The sequence below is a fragment of the Mytilus californianus genome, unplaced genomic scaffold, assembly GCF_021869535.1.
Source record: "Mytilus californianus isolate M0D057914Y unplaced genomic scaffold, xbMytCali1.0.p SCAF_1, whole genome shotgun sequence".
Lineage (NCBI taxonomy): Eukaryota > Metazoa > Mollusca > Bivalvia > Mytilida > Mytilidae > Mytilus > Mytilus californianus.
In genome coordinates, this window is record NW_026262581.1 from 37,607,140 (window position 1) to 37,626,184 (window position 19,045).

The 19,045-nt window shown below is 32.4% G+C and overlaps 1 protein-coding gene across 7 annotated transcripts in view; it reads right to left on the reverse strand.

The window, feature by feature from the left end:
• Positions 1-19,045, reverse strand: part of LOC127702978 (nuclear transcription factor Y subunit beta-like) — a 298,592-nt gene that overhangs the window by 270,604 nt on the left and 8,943 nt on the right. For all 7 annotated transcript variants that reach the window (XR_007982618.1, XR_007982624.1, XR_007982628.1 and 4 more), the window contains exons 4-5: positions 16,562-16,627; positions 2,605-2,672 (exon numbers count right to left, since the gene is read on the reverse strand). Coding sequence is in view for 2 of the 7 variants with exons in the window: in XM_052207366.1 (XP_052063326.1) it covers positions 2,605-2,672; positions 16,562-16,627 (134 nt within the window). In the remaining 5 variants the exon portion in view is untranslated. The remainder of the gene's footprint in view (positions 1-2,604; positions 2,673-16,561; positions 16,628-19,045) is intronic.

Below are 19,045 nucleotides of genomic sequence, written 5' to 3' on the forward strand. Positions count from 1 at the left end.
ATGTTAAACTATATTTTCAAAGGTCGAATTGAAAACTGCGGATAGAAAAGTAATATTGCACGGTTATTTTTAGAATATCTGAAAACCGATATACATATCTAATGAATTTCATGATATTGTTAAAGTTTTTAAAAAGTGGTTATTTATGATGTGAAAAAAATAATCTTCAAATACATAAGATGTACACAAAAAAAACCATAAAAAATTTGGATAGTGGATAGTGTCCACATGTGGACACAGCTGATGATGCCCCCGCTTGCATATCATATAGTTATAAAGGGACATAACTGAAGAACAGTAAAAGTGACGCTACCCAAATTTGAACTTGATCTAAGTTTTGTGGTAATAAGCATTGTGTGTAAGTCTTATAACATTTGGTTGAGGCTAACTTAAGTAGATTTGATTTGATTTGATTTTTGGTGTTTAACGCCACTTTTAAGCACCGCTTTTGGGCTATTTCGTGGCGGCCAGTTTTTATTGGTGGAGGAAGCCGGAGTGCCCGGGGAAAACCACCGACCTTCGATAGGAAAACTTAAGTAGAGAACAGAAACTAAAAATTCAGCAATTTTTCTATTTGTAAACACGCATAACTCTAGAACGGTTGTGTATAAGATATTATAACATTGGGTTGAGACAAACTAAAGTTAGAGAACGGAAACGAAAAATTCAGCAATTTTTATGTTTACAAAGGAACATATCTCAAGAATGGTAAAAGTGTCGCCACCAAATTTCATACTTAATCTGTATTATGTAGTAATAAGCATTGTGTATAAGTTTCATAACATTTGGTTGAGGCAAACTAAAGTTAGAAAACGGAAACAAAAAAATTGTACTTGATCTTAGTTTTGTGGTAATGAATATTGTGTATAGGTTTCATAATGATTGGTTGGGGCAAACTTAAGTTACAGAATGGAAACTAAAAATTTTGCAATCTTTCGATTTATAAAGGGGCATAACTCAATAATGGTTAAAGTGACACTACCCAAATTCAACTTGATCTGTGTTTTATCAGTGGAAGTCAAAATTAAACATTGCATTGTAAAAAGCATTGATTGTAGTTGATTCAACTATAATCATGGACAAAGGAAGATAACTCCAATTATAAAAATTACTTGATATTTAGAAGAAAATAAAATTTTTTCAATTTTTCCATTTATAAAGGGGCATAACTCTAGAACGGTTAAAGTGACGCCACCAAAATTCAAACTTGATCTGTGTTTTGTGGTAATAAGCATTGTGTATAAGTTTCAAAACATCTGGTTGAGGCAAACTTAAGTTAGAGAACGGAAACCAATTTTGGGACGTATGTACGTACAGACGGACAAGGGTGAAACTTAATGCCCCCACCGCTACGGCGGGGGCATAAAAATAATTGAAATAACAACTTATATGTCGTTATTTGCCAAGAGACAATATGATATCTTTAAAAGTCCAACAAAATTAAATGATCGAAAAAAGAGAATATAATGCACTGACGATTTTGATACCAATATGGTCAGAAATTAATAATATAACAATTGTAGCCTTAGTATGAGGTCAATCCAGGATATATCGACCTCGGACTTCGTCCTCAGTCAATATACTTCTTTCAGGTCAATATATCCTTGTATAGACCTCATACAAAGGCTATAATTGTATAATACGTCCCGTAAACGGGCGTATAAAAACAAAAGAAAACAAAATAACGGTAATTCTAAAATGACGTTCTTCAAACGCTTTCAGTACACACCCGTGGTAAAATATGAATATATTGTTTGGGCTGTTCCTATCATACTCTCACATCATATGCTTTTTTATGAATGAGCTACTCGACGTCACTGAACGATGACGTACGAATATAAGCATTTTACGGGAAAATGCATGATTGTGAAACCGAAAAATCATCACAACAAGGAAACATAAACAAACGATGATAAAATGTGTTATAAGCCATTTTTTTAACATATAAGTAAAATTATCATTTAAATTCATGCAAACCTATCTAAATACGTTATTGTAAATAGTTTAAGCATGTCATTAGTTCAGTTTGCTCCGTTCTTTTACGTCAATGTAATAGTGCGTTTATTTACGGGAACGGCAAATAATTGCCTTCACCTAGAGCGCTTCAATCCAAAAGAAATGCCGTATTTGTCCTATAAGAATAGAAATAATTCATGGGGGCTTGAATTTATACTGATTTTACCACGGGTTGGCCCTTTATGCCGATATTTTACCCCTCACGGTAAAATATTTAGCATAAAGGGCCAACCCGTGGTAAAATCAGTATAAATTCAAGCCCCCACGAATTATTTCTTAACCAGAAAATGGGCTTTCCATTAGAATATTTTTAATTTTTTTTCTTTCATTTGATTAACTGACCGACACTGATGAAGATGTTGTGCTGAAATATTTGTCACTACACTTTCATTTCATCTTGTTCCTATTTTGTTATCTTTAATCAATATAACATATATACATGATCAAGGCTACTAATAAATCCCTTATGTGATCTACCTATTGCATCTATTTAAACATGTATTCAACTGATCTGTCATATTAAAATCAAGATGCTACATTTTCACTGTTTTCAAATATTTGGCATATTCTGATATGTTTAAAGGATACTCGCTTGTTATAAAGCTAATAAACTCTGAGACACACTCCTGAACACATTCTTTGGCATCTTTGGCAATCTGAATAAAAGGAAAATGTACTTATAATAATACAATTCAGTTTGAAGAGTATATTCAATAATTGTAATGTTTATTAACTTCAAATCGAACAGTGCTATTCATTTGGGATGTATAAATATGTAGAATCTGTTTTATTTACTTTACCTTTGTCACCTTTGAAAGTTAGAATTATACCAGTTCATACGTACAGTGCTATTGTATTATATATAAAAATAAGAAGATGTGGTATGATTGCCAATGAACCAACTCTCCACAAGACACCAAATGACAAAAAAGTTAACAACTATAGGTCACCAGACAGCCTTCAACAATGAGCAAAACCCATACCGCATAGTCAGCTATAAAAGGCCCAGAAATGAATGTAAAACAATCAAAAAAGAAAAATAAAGGCCTGATTTATGTCCAAAATAATGAACAAAAAACAAATAGGATATACAGCAATAAACGAAATCCATTTAACTACAGGCTCCTGACTTAGGACAGGCACATACAGAATGTGGCAGGGTTAAACTAGTTTGAAGTTTGAGTTTAATTTACTGATAACAAAATCAATAATAATACCAATAAAAACAATATTCACAGATCTAATTCAGTGTTGAATAGGTAACCTTTTAGAATACATGTAAGTTTATTTAAAGGATCGATTAAGTCTACCTGGATCCTATCTAAATTTCCGGGCTTGGTAAACAACATCCCCGTAAAAATTAGGATGTGCTATCCTGTTTGAAATAAGTTTTCTACAGGTACAACCAAACTTCCAAACCAAGTATTTGTATCTATGGAAGAGTTTAGTAAAGGTTTTAAGTAATTTGTGGTAATGGAATCCCTGACTTAATAATTTACCAAGTAATACATTGATTACGTTCAAGAAATCCAAAACATCACAACAGACACGGGCATAGTGAATTACATATATTTGTCAAAATTCAATTATTTTGAGCATTTTTCAAAACCTAAATGCTTTAGTAGAACAATTTGGTCAGTGGCTTACAATGATTCCATACACCAAATATAGATGATCTACTGTTTATAATAACTTAGAAACAGACCTAATCATATAACATTAACCTTGATCACTGATTCATGAAATGAGGTCAAAGCCAGGTGAACCCTATCTGACAAACATGTAACCCTTGCATGCCTTGCACTGATCCCAAATACAAAATATCATAAAATGACAAGAGTTTCAATGTCCTCCTTGTAACAATATTTTATCTACCTAAGGGCAATAGCTAACAATTTTTTGTTTGTTCTTTAAATATTTTTATGAATATCTTCAAGAAATATATGCTTGAAAGCATTTGCAATGCAATTTTTAATATTATCAATATTTCCAAGGTGCATAACTTTTAAAAATAGTTGATTGGCTCTGATTTCCTATTGGCCAAGACATTACTGATATAAAACTCTGATATGAGTTTGAATAAATCTGGCAAGAATTGTACACATCAGAGTGCTTACAATGCAATTTTCCATATAATAAATATTTCCAAGGAACATAACTCTTTTAAAATAGTTGATTGTCTCTGATTTTTGAACTTGGCCATGACATTGCTGATATAAACCTCTGATAAATAAGTTTGATAAAAAATCTGACAAGAATTGTACATGTGAGAGCGCTTACAATGCAATTTTCCATACAATTAATTTTTCAATGGGGCATTATAACTCTTTTTTTTTAAATAGTTGATTGGCAATGACTTTTTAACTTGTTCAAGACATTGCTGATATAAACCTCTTATATAAGTGTGATAAAAATGTGAGTTACAAGACTGGACGGAAAGACGCCCAGTATTTCTATGTCCACTGCAACACGTCTTCCAAAGTTTTAAATATCATTTGACCAGAGAACACAGTTTTTTCGTAGTGCATTAATTTTAGACAATAAATGCAAAGCACCTGCGCTTTCTCAAAAAATTTGTTCAGTGTGGTGGACAAATTATATCAAAATTATAATAAACTGCTTCGCTGAGCGCAGCTGGATACGCCCGCAGAGGTCTAACCCTGAACAGTTGGGGCAAAAATGGACACAATATTCAAGCTTGATACAGGTCTGAATTTGGATTGTAATTAAATATTTGACATACATCTATTATAGGTTTCTGAATAAATGTAGTCAAAGAACTTGAAGTTGGTTATATGAATTGAATTTATATTCAATTAAAGATTTCTTGCTGTTGTGCAATACACTGTGCTGTTGCGCAATACTTAGTAAATCTGTTGTCAGACTATAAACAAATAAAATTTATAAAATTCTAAAGGGAGCTTACATCAATAGATATAAACAGTTTACCAAAGTTTCATATGAATTGCTGAAAGCATTTTTGAGTTTTTGTCTGAAAACTGGAAAATCCCCCCTTTTTTAATGAATAAACCCCATAATTCAGAAATGTAAAATCTAAAATTTATAAAATTCTAAAAGGAACTTACATCAATAGATATCAACAATTCATCAAAGTTTCATGAGAACTGCTGAAAGCATTTTTGAGTTATTGTCCGAAAACTGGAAAATCCCCCATTTTTTTATGAATAAAACCCCGTAACTCGGAAACGTAAAATCTAAAATTTATAAAAATCCAAAGGGAGCTCATGTCAATAGATATAAACAATTAACCAAAATTTCTTGCAAGTTGGTGAAAGCATTCTTGAGTAATAGTCCAAAAACTGGAAAATCCCCCTTTTTTTAATGAATAAAACCCCATAACTCGGAAACGTAAAATCTAAAATTTATAAAAAACTAAAGGGAGCTCACGTCAATAAATATAAACAATTCACCAAAGTTTTAAGCAAATTGGTTAAAGCGTTTTTGAGTAAATGTCCGACATGTTGACGACGGACAGACAGACAGACGGACGTACAACGGTATACCATAATACGTCCCGTAAACGGGCGTATAAAAACAGACCATCAGCTTTAACTCAAAATATAGGCAATTCTACGTTAAGGGGGGCCTGAATTCAGTTTGACATCTTCAGACATGCTAAATTTTTATCTTTTTCAACTGGATCAAATCACTTATATATACTTTATTTTAAAATTCATGACCCAAATTAATTTACAGTGTAATTTTATCCCCTACTTGCTATTCATGAGGAAATAAATCATTTAAAAGGTGTATGAAAAAAATTTGCAAGTAATACACTATCCCAACTTGGGACTGGAAACAAGCCATCATACATATGCAAGTTTACAGGGCAGAGGAACTGACGAAAAGATGTCACCATTATCATGATTATCCCCTACCTGACATGAATATATGAAAATGTAATATTTTCCACCAATTTAAAATTTGAGAGGTTTTTTGTTATAAATGATTCTTCCATATGTCATGTATGTATTTTAATGTTCTTTAAATGGAAAGAAAAAAATACAAATAGCATATCACATGAGTATAAAAGAGAGGCGAAAGATACCAAAAGGGACATTCAAATTCATAAATCGAAAATAAACTGACAACGCAATGGCTTATAAAATGGTCTTAGGCGATGAAAAACTGAAAATAATTTAAAGTCAATTTAGGCAGTAGCACATATATACAAAAAGTATGCAGGCATTCAACTTTTTTTTGCAGACAGCTGTATGGTCTGATTCAAAGTTTTTTTTCACTTTTCAATGGAAAACTTGTATGTACATGTAGTTTTAGTCTTAATAGGCATAAATTTAAACCCCTTACTATCCTGAAGAAGAAAATAAAGGTACAATGTAGTATATGAAATGAAACGGGTAATCAAATAATTGTAAAGTGCTTTGATGGACTTCTATGCACATAGCTCCTCACATTTCAATTGCTTCAAACAGGCAGTTAAACCAGGACCATAAAAACAACAAATTTTGCACATTTTTTCTGTGATAATTTACTTTTCTCTAGATTCAGAGTTCACAAATGAGTAATAAAACTTGACAAAATCCTAAAAACAAAAATATTAAAACATGAATACCTGCCAGTGAGAAATTCATGCCACCGAAAAATCTCTATTCTGTTGATCTTGTATAGCTGATAATTTTTCTGTTTACAGTTTCTCTCTATCTTCTTTATTTTTGGCCAAAACACAAAAAAGGGTAAACAAATCATTGTTTAAGGGCAATTACTTCTACAGTCTACCAACTGTTTTTACAAAATTTTACTTAATTGTAGATCTTGTCTTGCTGATCACTTATGCTATGTCAAATGTCTATCTATTATAAATTTCAAGATAATAGGCAATAAAATGTGGCACAGCTTGATGTGATCGCAGAGGTCGATCCCTGAACAGTTGGGGCAATTATGGACACTACATTCAAGCTTGATACAGCTTTAAATTTGGATTGTGATTAAATATTTGACACAGCATAGGTTTCAGACACGTATTGAATGTGGTCTAAGAACAGAAAAATTTGAAATTGGACTTTTACCTACATGTATACACCTTATCCCTATTTGGTCCAATCCGAAAAAAAAACAGTCACTTAGACAATTTCTTGTTTAGGTCAAGTGTCTCAAAAACAAAGGTCATCAGTAATGAGCTGAGGGAGGAAAAAGTTTAGAAAGTGAACAGTTTCAAATTTTGAGACATCATGATCAAAATTTTTAAAACACAAATTAAAATCATAAAAATGCTTTGTTTGAACAGGGCCCGAGATTGCTCCAACTGGGTGAAAAAGTTGTATAATTTCGGAACTTATCTGGTTTGGAATAAATAGCAATAAGGTGTATTATGGTCCAATATCCAAAATCTTAATACATTGTACATGGTTAGATTCAGCATATCCAAGTACACCAGGAATTTAATTTATTTATTTATTAAGGGACAATATTAGCTAAATTTTTAAAGGGTTTCACTTCATAAAAACTAGAGGCTCTAAAGAGCCTGTGTCGCTCACCTTGGTCTATGTGCATATTAAACAAAGGACACAGATGGATTCATGACAAAATTGTGTTTTGGTGATGGTGATGTGTTTGTAGATCTTATTTTACTGAACATTCTTGCTGCTTACAATTATCTCTATCTATAATGAACTTGGCCCAGTAGTTACAGAGGAAAATATTTTGTAAAAATTTACAAAAATTTACAAAATTTATGAAAATTGTAAAAAATTGACTATAAAGGGCAATAACTCCTTAAGGAATCAATTGACAATTTTGGTATGATGACTTATTTGTAGATCTTACTTTGCTGTACATTATTGCTGTTTACAGTTTATCTCTATCTATAATAATATTCAAGATAAAATGCTCCGCTGGGACGCAGCTTGATACGACCGCAGAGGTCGAACCCTGAACAGTTGGGGCAAGTATGGACACAACATTCAAGCTTGATACAGCACTGAATTTGGATTGTAATTAAATATTTGACACAGCATATGTTTCTGACACAGAATGAAAGTGGTCTAAGAACTTAAAAAATTTTAATTTACTTATTCAAACCATATCATTATTATTTGCTTTTATATATAAATCAGAAATAACCAATTTAAAATGGAAAATTTTAAAGAAAAAAAAGGAAAAAAAAATCCCCCCCCCCAAAAATTTTTTGAACTCCCTTATGATTCATCACCCCCAAACTCACATTGTTTTTTGCACTATAACTTTAGTTTAAGTGAATGGATCTCTATGAAATTTTACAATAAGGTTAAATGCCACAAAAGGAAGGTTGGGATTGATTTTGGGGGTTATGGTACCAACAGTTAAGGAATTAGGGATCAAAAAGGGGCCAAAAATAAGCATTTTCTAGTTTCCAGACAATAACTTGTGGAACGGTGTATGGATCTCTCTGAAATTTTACCACAAGTTTCCATACCACAAAGGGATGGTTAGGATTTGCTTTGGGAGGTTATGGCTCAAACCGTTTAGGAATTAGGGGCAAAAAATGGGGAAAAACAAGGTTGTCCTGGTTAATGGACAAATACTTTAATACAAAACATAATTTAAAGCAGTGTAAGGGAGATAAATTAAATACATCATTTGAATTACCTCCCTTACGCTGCTTTTAAATTATGTATAAAGTAATGGTTAATGAACAATTAAGACAATTTAAAACAGTGTAAGAGAGGTAATCCAAATACAACGTTTTGATTACTTCCCTTACACTGCTTTTAAATTATGTTTAAAGAAATGCATATTTATAAAGGAAGACCAGTAAAAATATCTGCAAATGTTGCATCTTTTTTTTTTTTACAAAAAAATCCATATGAAAGACTTGACACCATATTTTAAATTCTATTATAAAATAGATTAAGTTAGCACTATGGTAATTATGGTTGCAAACTCCATTGGAAATTTAATTTGAATTGAGATTATGACCATATCTTGAGGGAAAGAATTTTTTTGGGGAAAAAAGGGTGGGGGGGGGGGGGGGGGTAAAAAGAAATTGTTGGGGGTCTATTTTTTCTTATTTCAGATTTCAGAAGTTAAAAAGAATTATTCTTTAAATATTTTTTTTTTTTCAAATTTCAAATATTGAAAAATTTCAAGAAATAATCTTTAATTGCACAGTATGGCGCATTAGATTTGTAAAATCTTTGACCACATTTATTTATTTGTAATGCCGAATCTAACCGTGTATTTAGATTTTTAATTTTGGGTCCAGTTTTCAAATTGGTCTACATTAAGGTCCAAAGGGTCCAAAATTAAACTTTGTTTGATTTCAACAAAAATTGAATATATGGGGTTCTTTGATATGCTGAATCTAACCATGCATTTAGATTTTTTATTTGTGGGCCCCGCTATCAAATTGGTTCATATTGAGGTCAAAAGGGTCCAAAATTAAATTTTGTTTGATTTCATCAAAAATTGAATTATTGGGGTTCTTTGATATGCCAAATCAAACTGTGTATTTAGATTTTTAATTTTGGGTCATGTTTTTTAAATTGGTATACATTAAGGTCCAAAGGGTCCAAAATTAAACTTAGTTTGATTTTAACAAAAATAGAATTCTTGGGGTTCTTTGATATGCTGAATCTAAACATGCGTTTAGATTTTTTATTATGGGCCCAGTTTTCAAGTTGGTCCAAGTTGGGGTCCAAAATTAAACTTTGTTTGATTTCAACAAAAATTGAATATATGGGGTTCTTTGATATGCTGAATCTAACCATGTATTTTGATTTTTGGGCCCTGTTATCAAATTGGTCCACATTGAGGTCAAAAGGGTCCAAAATTAAACTTTGTTTGATTTCATCAAAAATTGAATTCTTCGGATTCTTTGATATGCTGAATCTAACCACGTATTTAGATTTTGGATATTGGACCATAATAGGTAAATTAAAAAATTTTAAGTTCTTAGACCACATTCATTGTGTGTCAGAAACCTATGCTGTGTCAAATATTTAATCACAATCCAAATTCAGAGCTGTATCAAGCTTGAATGTTGTGTCCATACTTGCCCCAAACTGTTCAGGGTTCGACCTCGTATCAAGCTGCACCCAGCGGAGCATTTTATTCCATTTATAAAGGAGCATAACTCTAGAACGGTTAGAGTGACGCCACCAAAATTCAAACTTGATCTGTGTTTTGTGGTAATAAGCATTGTGTATAAGTTTCATAACATTTGGTTGAGGCAAACTTAAGTTAGAGAACGGAAACTAAAAATTTTGCAATTTTTCCATTTATAAAGGGGCATAACTCTAGAACGGTTAAAGCGACGCCACCAAAATTCACACTTGATCTGTGTTTTGTGGTAATAAGCATTGTGTATACGTTTCATAACATTTGGTTGAGGCAAACTCAAGTTAGAGAACGGAAACCAATTTTTGGATGTACGTACGTATGTAAAAAGATTTCCAAAATATCATTCCTCATTATTACAATGTCTTTAAAAAATCTATAAAACTTACCTTATTATTTTTCAAAATATCTAATAATGAACAGTAAACTTCAAACTATAGTTAACATAATTTCTAAAATTAGAATTTGAGTTATATCTATTTTTAACTATGAATTTACTAACAATTTCTTTTAATTGTGAAATGCAGCTCTGAATTTGGATTGTGATTCAATATTTGACATAGCATAGGTTTCTTACACAGAAATAATGTGGTCTAATAACTTAATAAACAGCTGCGCCATGAGCGCATGATACGCCTGTCGTCTTGTGTGTGAATTTTTATGCAATAAGCATAAATAGTTTCTGACATACGGCGTGACATGCGAAAACCCCCCTTTTTTTTTTACAAAAAACTCAATATCTCTAAAATAAAATTTTGAATCAAAACCAAAAAGTATACAGATCTTTAGATTTATATAACTAAGAAGTGTGTAAAATTTTAAGCAATAATCATAAATCGTTTTTGAGATACGGCGCGACATGTGAAAACCCCCCTTATAAAAAAAAAAAAAATCAATATCTCAAAAATAAAATGTTGAATCAAAACCAAAAAGTATACAGAAATTTAGATTAATATAACTAAGAAGTGTGTAAAATTTTAAGCAATAGTCATAAATCGTTTTTAAGATACATCGCGACATGTGAAAAACCCCTCCCCCTTTTTTTACAAAATACTCAATAATTCAAAAATAAAATTTTGAATCATCACCAAAAAGTATACAGATCTTAAGGTTAATATAACTAAGAAGTGTGTAAAGTTTTAAGCAATAATCATAAACTGTTTTTGAGATACGGCGCGACATGTGAAAAACCCCTCCCCCTTTTTTAACAAAATACTCAATATCTCTAAAATAAAATTTTGAATCATCACCTAAAAGTATACAGATCTTAAGATTAATATAATTAAGAAGTGTGTAAAGTTTTAAGCAATAATCATAAATTGTTTTTGAGATACGGCGCGACAAAAAACACACACCTGTTTTAGTTACTAAGTCCCGTAACTCAAAAAGTTTTAATCTTATTTTCACCAAAAAGTATACAGATCGTTTGACCATCATAAGAAACAACTATGTTAAGTTTCATGAAATTTGGATAAGTCATTCTCAAGTTATGGTGCGACATGTTTACGCCGGACAGACAGACAGACAGACTGCCGGACGGACGGACACAGGACATTTGTATAACATAATAAGTCCCGTCAAAATTGACGGGCGTATAAAAATTTGAAATTGGACTTTACCTTTTATGGTCCAATATCCAAAACCTAATAAATACATGGTTAGATTCAGCATATAAAAGAACCCTAAGAATTCAATTTTTGATGAAATCAAACAAAGTTTAGTTTTGGACCCCTTGGACCTCAATGTGGACAAAATTTAATAACATGGCCCAAAATAAAAAAAATCTGGTTAGATTCAGCATATCAAAGAACCCCATAAATTCAATTTTTGTTCATATCAAATATTGGACCCCGATTTGGACCAACCTGAAAACTGGACGCAAAATCAAAAATCTAAAAATTCAAAAAATTAAAAAGTTTTTGGATCAATTTAAAAACCGGGGCCAAAAATCAAAAATCTAAATGCACAGTTGGTTCAGCATATCAAAGAACCTCAATAATTCAATTTTTGTTAATATCAAACAAAGTTTAACTTTGGACCCTTTGGACCTCAATGTGGATCAATTTAAAAACAGGGCTAAAAATCCAAAATCTTAAAGCACTGTAATATTCAGCATATCAAAACAAGAGTGCACACGCTGAAATGTCTTGCCTGCTTTACTGACCATTGATTTTATGTTGATAGTGCTAAATATAAAGCTTTACTGCAAGCATCACAAAAACTTAACATGATCCAACAAAATGAGGTCAAGGTCAGATAAACCAAACCGGAAATACATGTACAACTTACAATCATTCCATATACCAAATATAGTTGACCTATTGCTTATAGTTTCTTAGAAACGAACTTAACCAGGAAATCTTAACATTGACCAATGAACCATGAAAATGAGGTCAAAGTCAGATGAACCAAGCCAGACAGACATGTACACCTTACAATCAATCTATGCATTAAATATAGTTGACATATTGCTTATAGTATCTAAGAAACAAACTTAACCATGAAAACTTAACATTGACCAATGAACCATGAAAATGAGGTCAGGGTCAGATGATACCTGCCAGACAGACATATACACCTAACAATCATTTCATACACCAAATATAGTTGACCTATTGCTTATAGTTTAAGAAAAACAGACCAAAACATAATAAAATGATCTGCTGGGCGCAGCTTGAAACGACCGCAGAGGTCGAACCCTGAACAGTTTGGGGCAAGTATGGACACAACATTCAAGCTTGATACAGCTCTGAATTTGGATTGTGATTAAATATTTGACACAGCATAGGTTTCTGACACAGAATGAATGTGGTCTAAGAACTCCAAAAGTTTTAATTTACCTATTCAAACCATATCATTATTATTTGCTTTTATATATAAATCAGAAATAACCAACTTAAAATGGAAAATTTTATAGAATTTTTTGAACCCCCTTATGATTCATCACCCCCAAACTCAATTCCAGCCTTCCCTTTGTGGTATGGTACCTTGCAGTACAATTTCAGAGTGATCCATACACTTGAACACAAGTTATTGTCTGGAAACTAGAAAAATGCTTGTTTTTTGGCCCCAAATTCCTAAGCATTTAGGGCAATTACCCCCAAACTCAAACCCAGCTTTCCCTTTGTGATATGGAACCTTGTAGTACAATTTCATAAAGATCCATACACTTACACACAAGTTATTGTCCTGAATCTAGAAAAATGCTTGTTTTTTGCCCCTTTTTGATCCATAATTCCTAAAACTTTAATGCAATTACCCCAAAATCAATCCCAGCCTTCCCTTTGTGGTATGGTACCTTGCAGTACAATTTCAGAGAGATCCATACACTTGAACACAAGTTATTGTCTGGAAACAAAACAAATGCTTATTTTTGGCCCCTTTTTCTTAAACGTTTTGGGCAATTACCCCCCAAACTCAATTCCAGCTTTCCCTTTGTGATATGGAACCTTGTAGTACAATTTCAGAAAGATCCATAGACTTGCACACAAGTTATTGTCATGAAACTAGAAAAATGCTTGTTTTTTGCCCCTTTTTTGCCCCTAATTCCTAAAATTTTGAGGCAATTACCCCCAATATCAATCCAAGCATTCCCTTTGTGATATGGAACCTTGCAGTACAATTTCAGAGAGATCCATACACTTGAACACAAGTTATTGTCTGGAAACTAGAAAAATGCTTATTTTTGGCCCCTTATTCCTTAACTGTTGGTACCATAACCCCCAAAATCAATCCCAACCTTCCTTTTGTGGTATTGAACCTTATGGTAAAATTTCATAGAGATCCATTCACTTAAACTAAAGTTAGAGTGCGAAAACCAATGTGTCTTTGGACGACAACGACGACGCCAACATCATACCAATATACGACCGCTTGTATAAAAACCTGTGCCTATATGTCACCTTACGACTGGTCTGTTTTCTGTAATTTTTTCTGATGAAAAATTATTATTTCTTACAACCACTAGAAAAATGTCCGTAAGTTATTCACTGTAGTGAATTTTACTCACATGTCATTTGCATGTACATGTACTAAAATATATCTTGTATTAAGGATAAATGTTTATTTTTGGTTTCTTTATCAGTTGCTGTCTACTTAGTTTTGGTTATCTCTCAGTGTTCATCAATAGGGTAACATAACAATGTTAGATGCAAATATATATCAACTGTCTGGAATGAAAACGTTTTAGTATCAGAACTGTACAGCAAATTGACCGTTCAAATATTTAGCTTTCTAGGGTTCACGATTGCTTTACTTTTATTAAAGAAAGCAACTGCTGTTATTGAAATTCTGTTCACATATTTACATAAGGCATTTTTTCTGCACTGTCCTTGATATAGCCTTTTCTGTGCTGATTTTTCTAGTGTTATTTGTTATTCCACTTTCTGTGACTTTTATCACCTTGCACTTTGGAATATAATGAAATTTTATGGGACTGGCATACAAGTGAGAGGTTCAGCTAGCTATAAAACCAGGTTTAATCCACTGTTTTCTACATAGGGAAATGCCTGTACCAAGTCAGGAATATGACAGTTGTTTTCCATTTGATTGATGTGTTTGAGCTTTTGATTTTGCCATTTGATAAGGGACTTTCTGTTTGAATTTTCCTTGGAGTTCGGTATTTTTGTTATATTACTTTTTGATGACTTGACTGTGGTTTTCTACAGCAGTTGGTTAAAATTTCTGCTGCACAGTATGGCTTGATTTTAACAAATTGCAATCGGGTTAGAATTTGAATGAACTGCAATCATGGTAATAGGTGGCATGGAGAGCAACATTTAATAAGCAGTGTTTGGGAAGGATTTTTTGACAATGGGACTATGGCCCCAATTTTGATCAGTTCATATGGGGCCATTTGAAATAACATGGGCCATTGACAAACTCTAATGGGCAGGGCCATTTCAGAAATAAATTTATAAGTATTGAGGCCAATTGTTTTTTTTCTCATCTCATTTTTTAAATTATATGTACTAAAATACTAATGTTCATGTAAATTATGTTCAATTTATTGCATTGTTCATATCAGACTATGGCACTGGGGCTTCCATACAATTTTTATGATCAGATGTTTCTTAATGGAGCTGCATTGATGATGTTTTAAAATTTTCACACCCAGTTGTGAAGGTATTTTTTTACCATTCTTTGTGCACAATTTACAATACATTTTATTATCTGTACAGAGTAGCCATGGCCATATTGTTTGTCTGTTTGTCTTTTTCTTTTTTAGCCATGGTGTTGTCAGTTTATTTTCCACTTATGAGTTTGAATGTCCCTTTGGTATCTTTCGCCCCTCTTTTTTAAGACATTGTTCTTGTAATTTGCGTGTAATTTTTTTGCAGTCCAGAGGCAGGTGTAACATCACTTTCCTTGGGTTGTTCAGTGGGTTGTTCCTTTAGTTAATCAGTATCAGGATGGTCATGGACACTATAAGTCAATTCAGGGGCAGATCCAGGATTTTAGGTTAGGGGGGGGGGGGGGGGTGCAAACTTAAATTTTCTTTGAGGTAAAATTATCGAAATATTCTTTATTAAGCTGAGGACAACCCATGCTTTGCAAATTTTAGGGGAGGGGCGCAAGCCCGCCATCCCCCGCCTGAATCTGCCCCTGCAATTCACAGAAAGATAAATAAATATCTCAAAAAAATTGTATTTCAACACTACTATAAATAAATGTCCATAGTAAGGAACCACATCAGTGGTTATTTGGTTTTATATATAGAATAACTATACATTGTCTTGAAATATAAAATTTCTATTTCAGAACATGCCATACCTCGTGCCATACTTACATAATTATGACCATATAAGAAATTTATTTGTATACTAGGAGACAGATTAATAAAAGCAAATTTGCTTGTTTATTTCATGTATCAGAATTGTATATTATGTATTGATTTATTTGAATAAAATATTGTTTAAACTTATATAAAATTTATTGGTCCAGGCTTAGAAATAGGTAGAATGTGAGGCTTTGCCAAGCTTTTCTTTCCTGTCTGGAGCTGTGTACAAATAATTTTTATATTTTAAGACAATGATAGTTATTCTCTTTATACTGCAACTCTTACAATTGTTCGAAGTGAAATATTTTGAATTTGAAGCGGACGTGAAAACTCTGAGAACCTGTCTTCTTTATTGAAGTCATAAATATACAAAATTCTACTGAAACACTTTGTCAACATCATAAACAAGGCAATATACAGTCAGTGAAAACTGACTGCAAATAACACAGTTGCAGTATAAATCAGTATTCATCATGTTCATTGTTCTTTAAGGAATTTGGTGATGATAGCTAATCGAAAATTTCTCTTCCACTATTATCAAGTTAGGATGATTTAAAGCTTGCTATAATATGCATGGTATTAAATGAATGTCTAATTGATTGTATGTTGTTTTCTTATTGTTTCTTTTACATTTACCCAAACTCTATTTTTCTCCATGTGTCAGATCAGTGAGTAATTCTTAAAATTTACCTTTCCTGATTTTGGTATAGAATTTTTCATAATTCTTGAAACATTTGCTATTGGTAAAAACCTGTCCTGCAAAATATAAATGTAATATTATCAAATAGGGAAAAAGTTTTAAACACAAAAAGGGTTATTCATGTGTTATTGTGTATCAAATATTGACACTTGGCAGCTTGGACTATTACATGCATTTCTTTACCAATAAAAAATTATTATGCAAACAACGGATAATAAAATGCTCCGCTGGGGCGCAGCTTGATACGACCGCAGAGGTCGACCCTGAACAGTTGGGGCAAGTATGGACACAACATTCATGCTTGATACAGCACTGAATTTGGATTGTAATTAAATATTTGACACAGCATAGGTTTCTGACACAGAATGAAAGTGGTCTAAGAACTTAAAAAATTTGAATTTACCTATTCATACCATATCATTATTATTTGCTTTTATATATAAATCAGAAATAACCAATTTAAAATGTAAAATTTTAAAGAAAAAAAAGGAAAAAAAAATCCCCCCCCCCCAAACTCAATTCCAGCCTTCCCTTTGTGGTATGGTACCCTTGCAGTACAATTTCAGAGAGATCCATACACTTGAAACTTGTCTGGAAACTAGAAAAATGCTTGTTTTTTGGCCCATTTTTGGCCCCAAATTCCTAAACGTTTAGGGCAATTACCCCCAAACTCAAACCCAGCTTTCCCTTTGTGATATGGAACCTTGCAGAACAATTTCATAAAGATCCATACACTTACACACAAGTAATTGTCCTGAAACTAGAAAAATGCTTGTTTTTTTGCCCTTTTATGGCCCCTAATTACTAAAATTTTAGGGAATTACCCCCAAAATCAATCCCAGCCTTCCCTTTGTGATATGGTACCTTGTAGTACAATTTCATAAAGATCCATACACTAACACACAAGTTATTGTCATGAAACTAGAAAAATGCTTGTTTTTTGCCCCTTTTTGGCCCCTAATTCCTAAAATTTGGAGACTATTACCCCCAAAATCAATCCAAGCATTCCTTTTATGATATGGAACCTTGTGGTACAATGTCAGAGAGATCCATACACTTACACACAAGTTATGTCTTGAATTTACAAAAATGCTTATTTTTGGCCCCTTTTTCCTTAACTGTTGGTACCATAACCCCCAAAATCAATCCCCACCTTCCTTTTGTGGTATTAAACCTTATGGTAAAATTTCATTGAGATCCATTCACTTAAACTAAAGTTAGAGTGCGAAAACTAATGTGTCTTCGGATGACGACGACGACGCCAACGTCATACCAATATACGACCACAAACATTTTTTTGCGGTCGTATAAAAAGAGATTCAATATCTAGATTTCAAAACAGTTTGTATGATAATTGTCAAATCATGCCAGTTGTATCAAATGTCAAATAATATGATGGTAAAAGTAAATGTATTCATGGTATTTGGAATGAATTTCATAACAGTGTGGACATGGACACCTGATATTTAAATGATATCATGTCGGTCACTGGCTGTCGACAACAAAGACTTCACGCAATTACAGTATGTTAGGGGCCTCTCAGTGGGGATATACATAATTCCTATTTTACACATGTCCATTCATAAATTTATTTTTTTTTGCGTGAAAGTTTATAGGAATTTGTTTTGAATATATTTATATATTCACAGCAAAAAGTTTCTTTTGAAAGAATGAGTATATTCAGAGGTGATATCACCAAGTAATCGAGAGAAAAAAAGAACGAAAAATTCTTTCCTGGCAATAAGTGAAAAATTAAGTAGTGTGTCAGATATAGACAAGTAGCCCATCATGCATTGCAAATCATTCAGTGGATAGGTCAATCGCCAAAATAAAAAAAAAATGCTTTATTTGTAAACAAGCACTAATACATCCATTGACGGGGCATACGTATGGTAAATAATTATACATGTCTGTATAAGGAAATGTGCCCGACCTGTTAAATGCAGCTGTTCTGTTGATTTGAAAAACGAATGGACAGATCACAGCGATCTAATTTCGAATTGCACTTATTTTTTTTAATTTGTGTTTCAGTATCTATCCATGAACTAAATATGTTCACAATACCTTTTATACTAGAATATTAAATGAGTGCACTCAGTTTAAAGGTTATTATTACACTGTTACTGTTATGTTGACATAATAACCTGTACATTATCTGGTGTTATATAGTTTACAAGTTTAGTCTTGTGCACATGATTTATTATTCCAAAACAGATGTATTGTGAACATTTCATTAATTTCATGGATATATATTGAAACACAGAAACTGAAAAAGAAGTGAGTACAATTTCAAATTGTAAGGGGGCGACCATTCCTGATATAGTTAGGGAGAATGTGGCTATGCGAGAGGCTTTTGAAATCAGCATGAATAAAATTGCAAATAAACATTTATGCAGAATTGTCTAAAATATATGCGTCCTAAAATAACCAAAAAAAAAAATAGTTGATCAAGACCAAATTCATTGAAATTACCT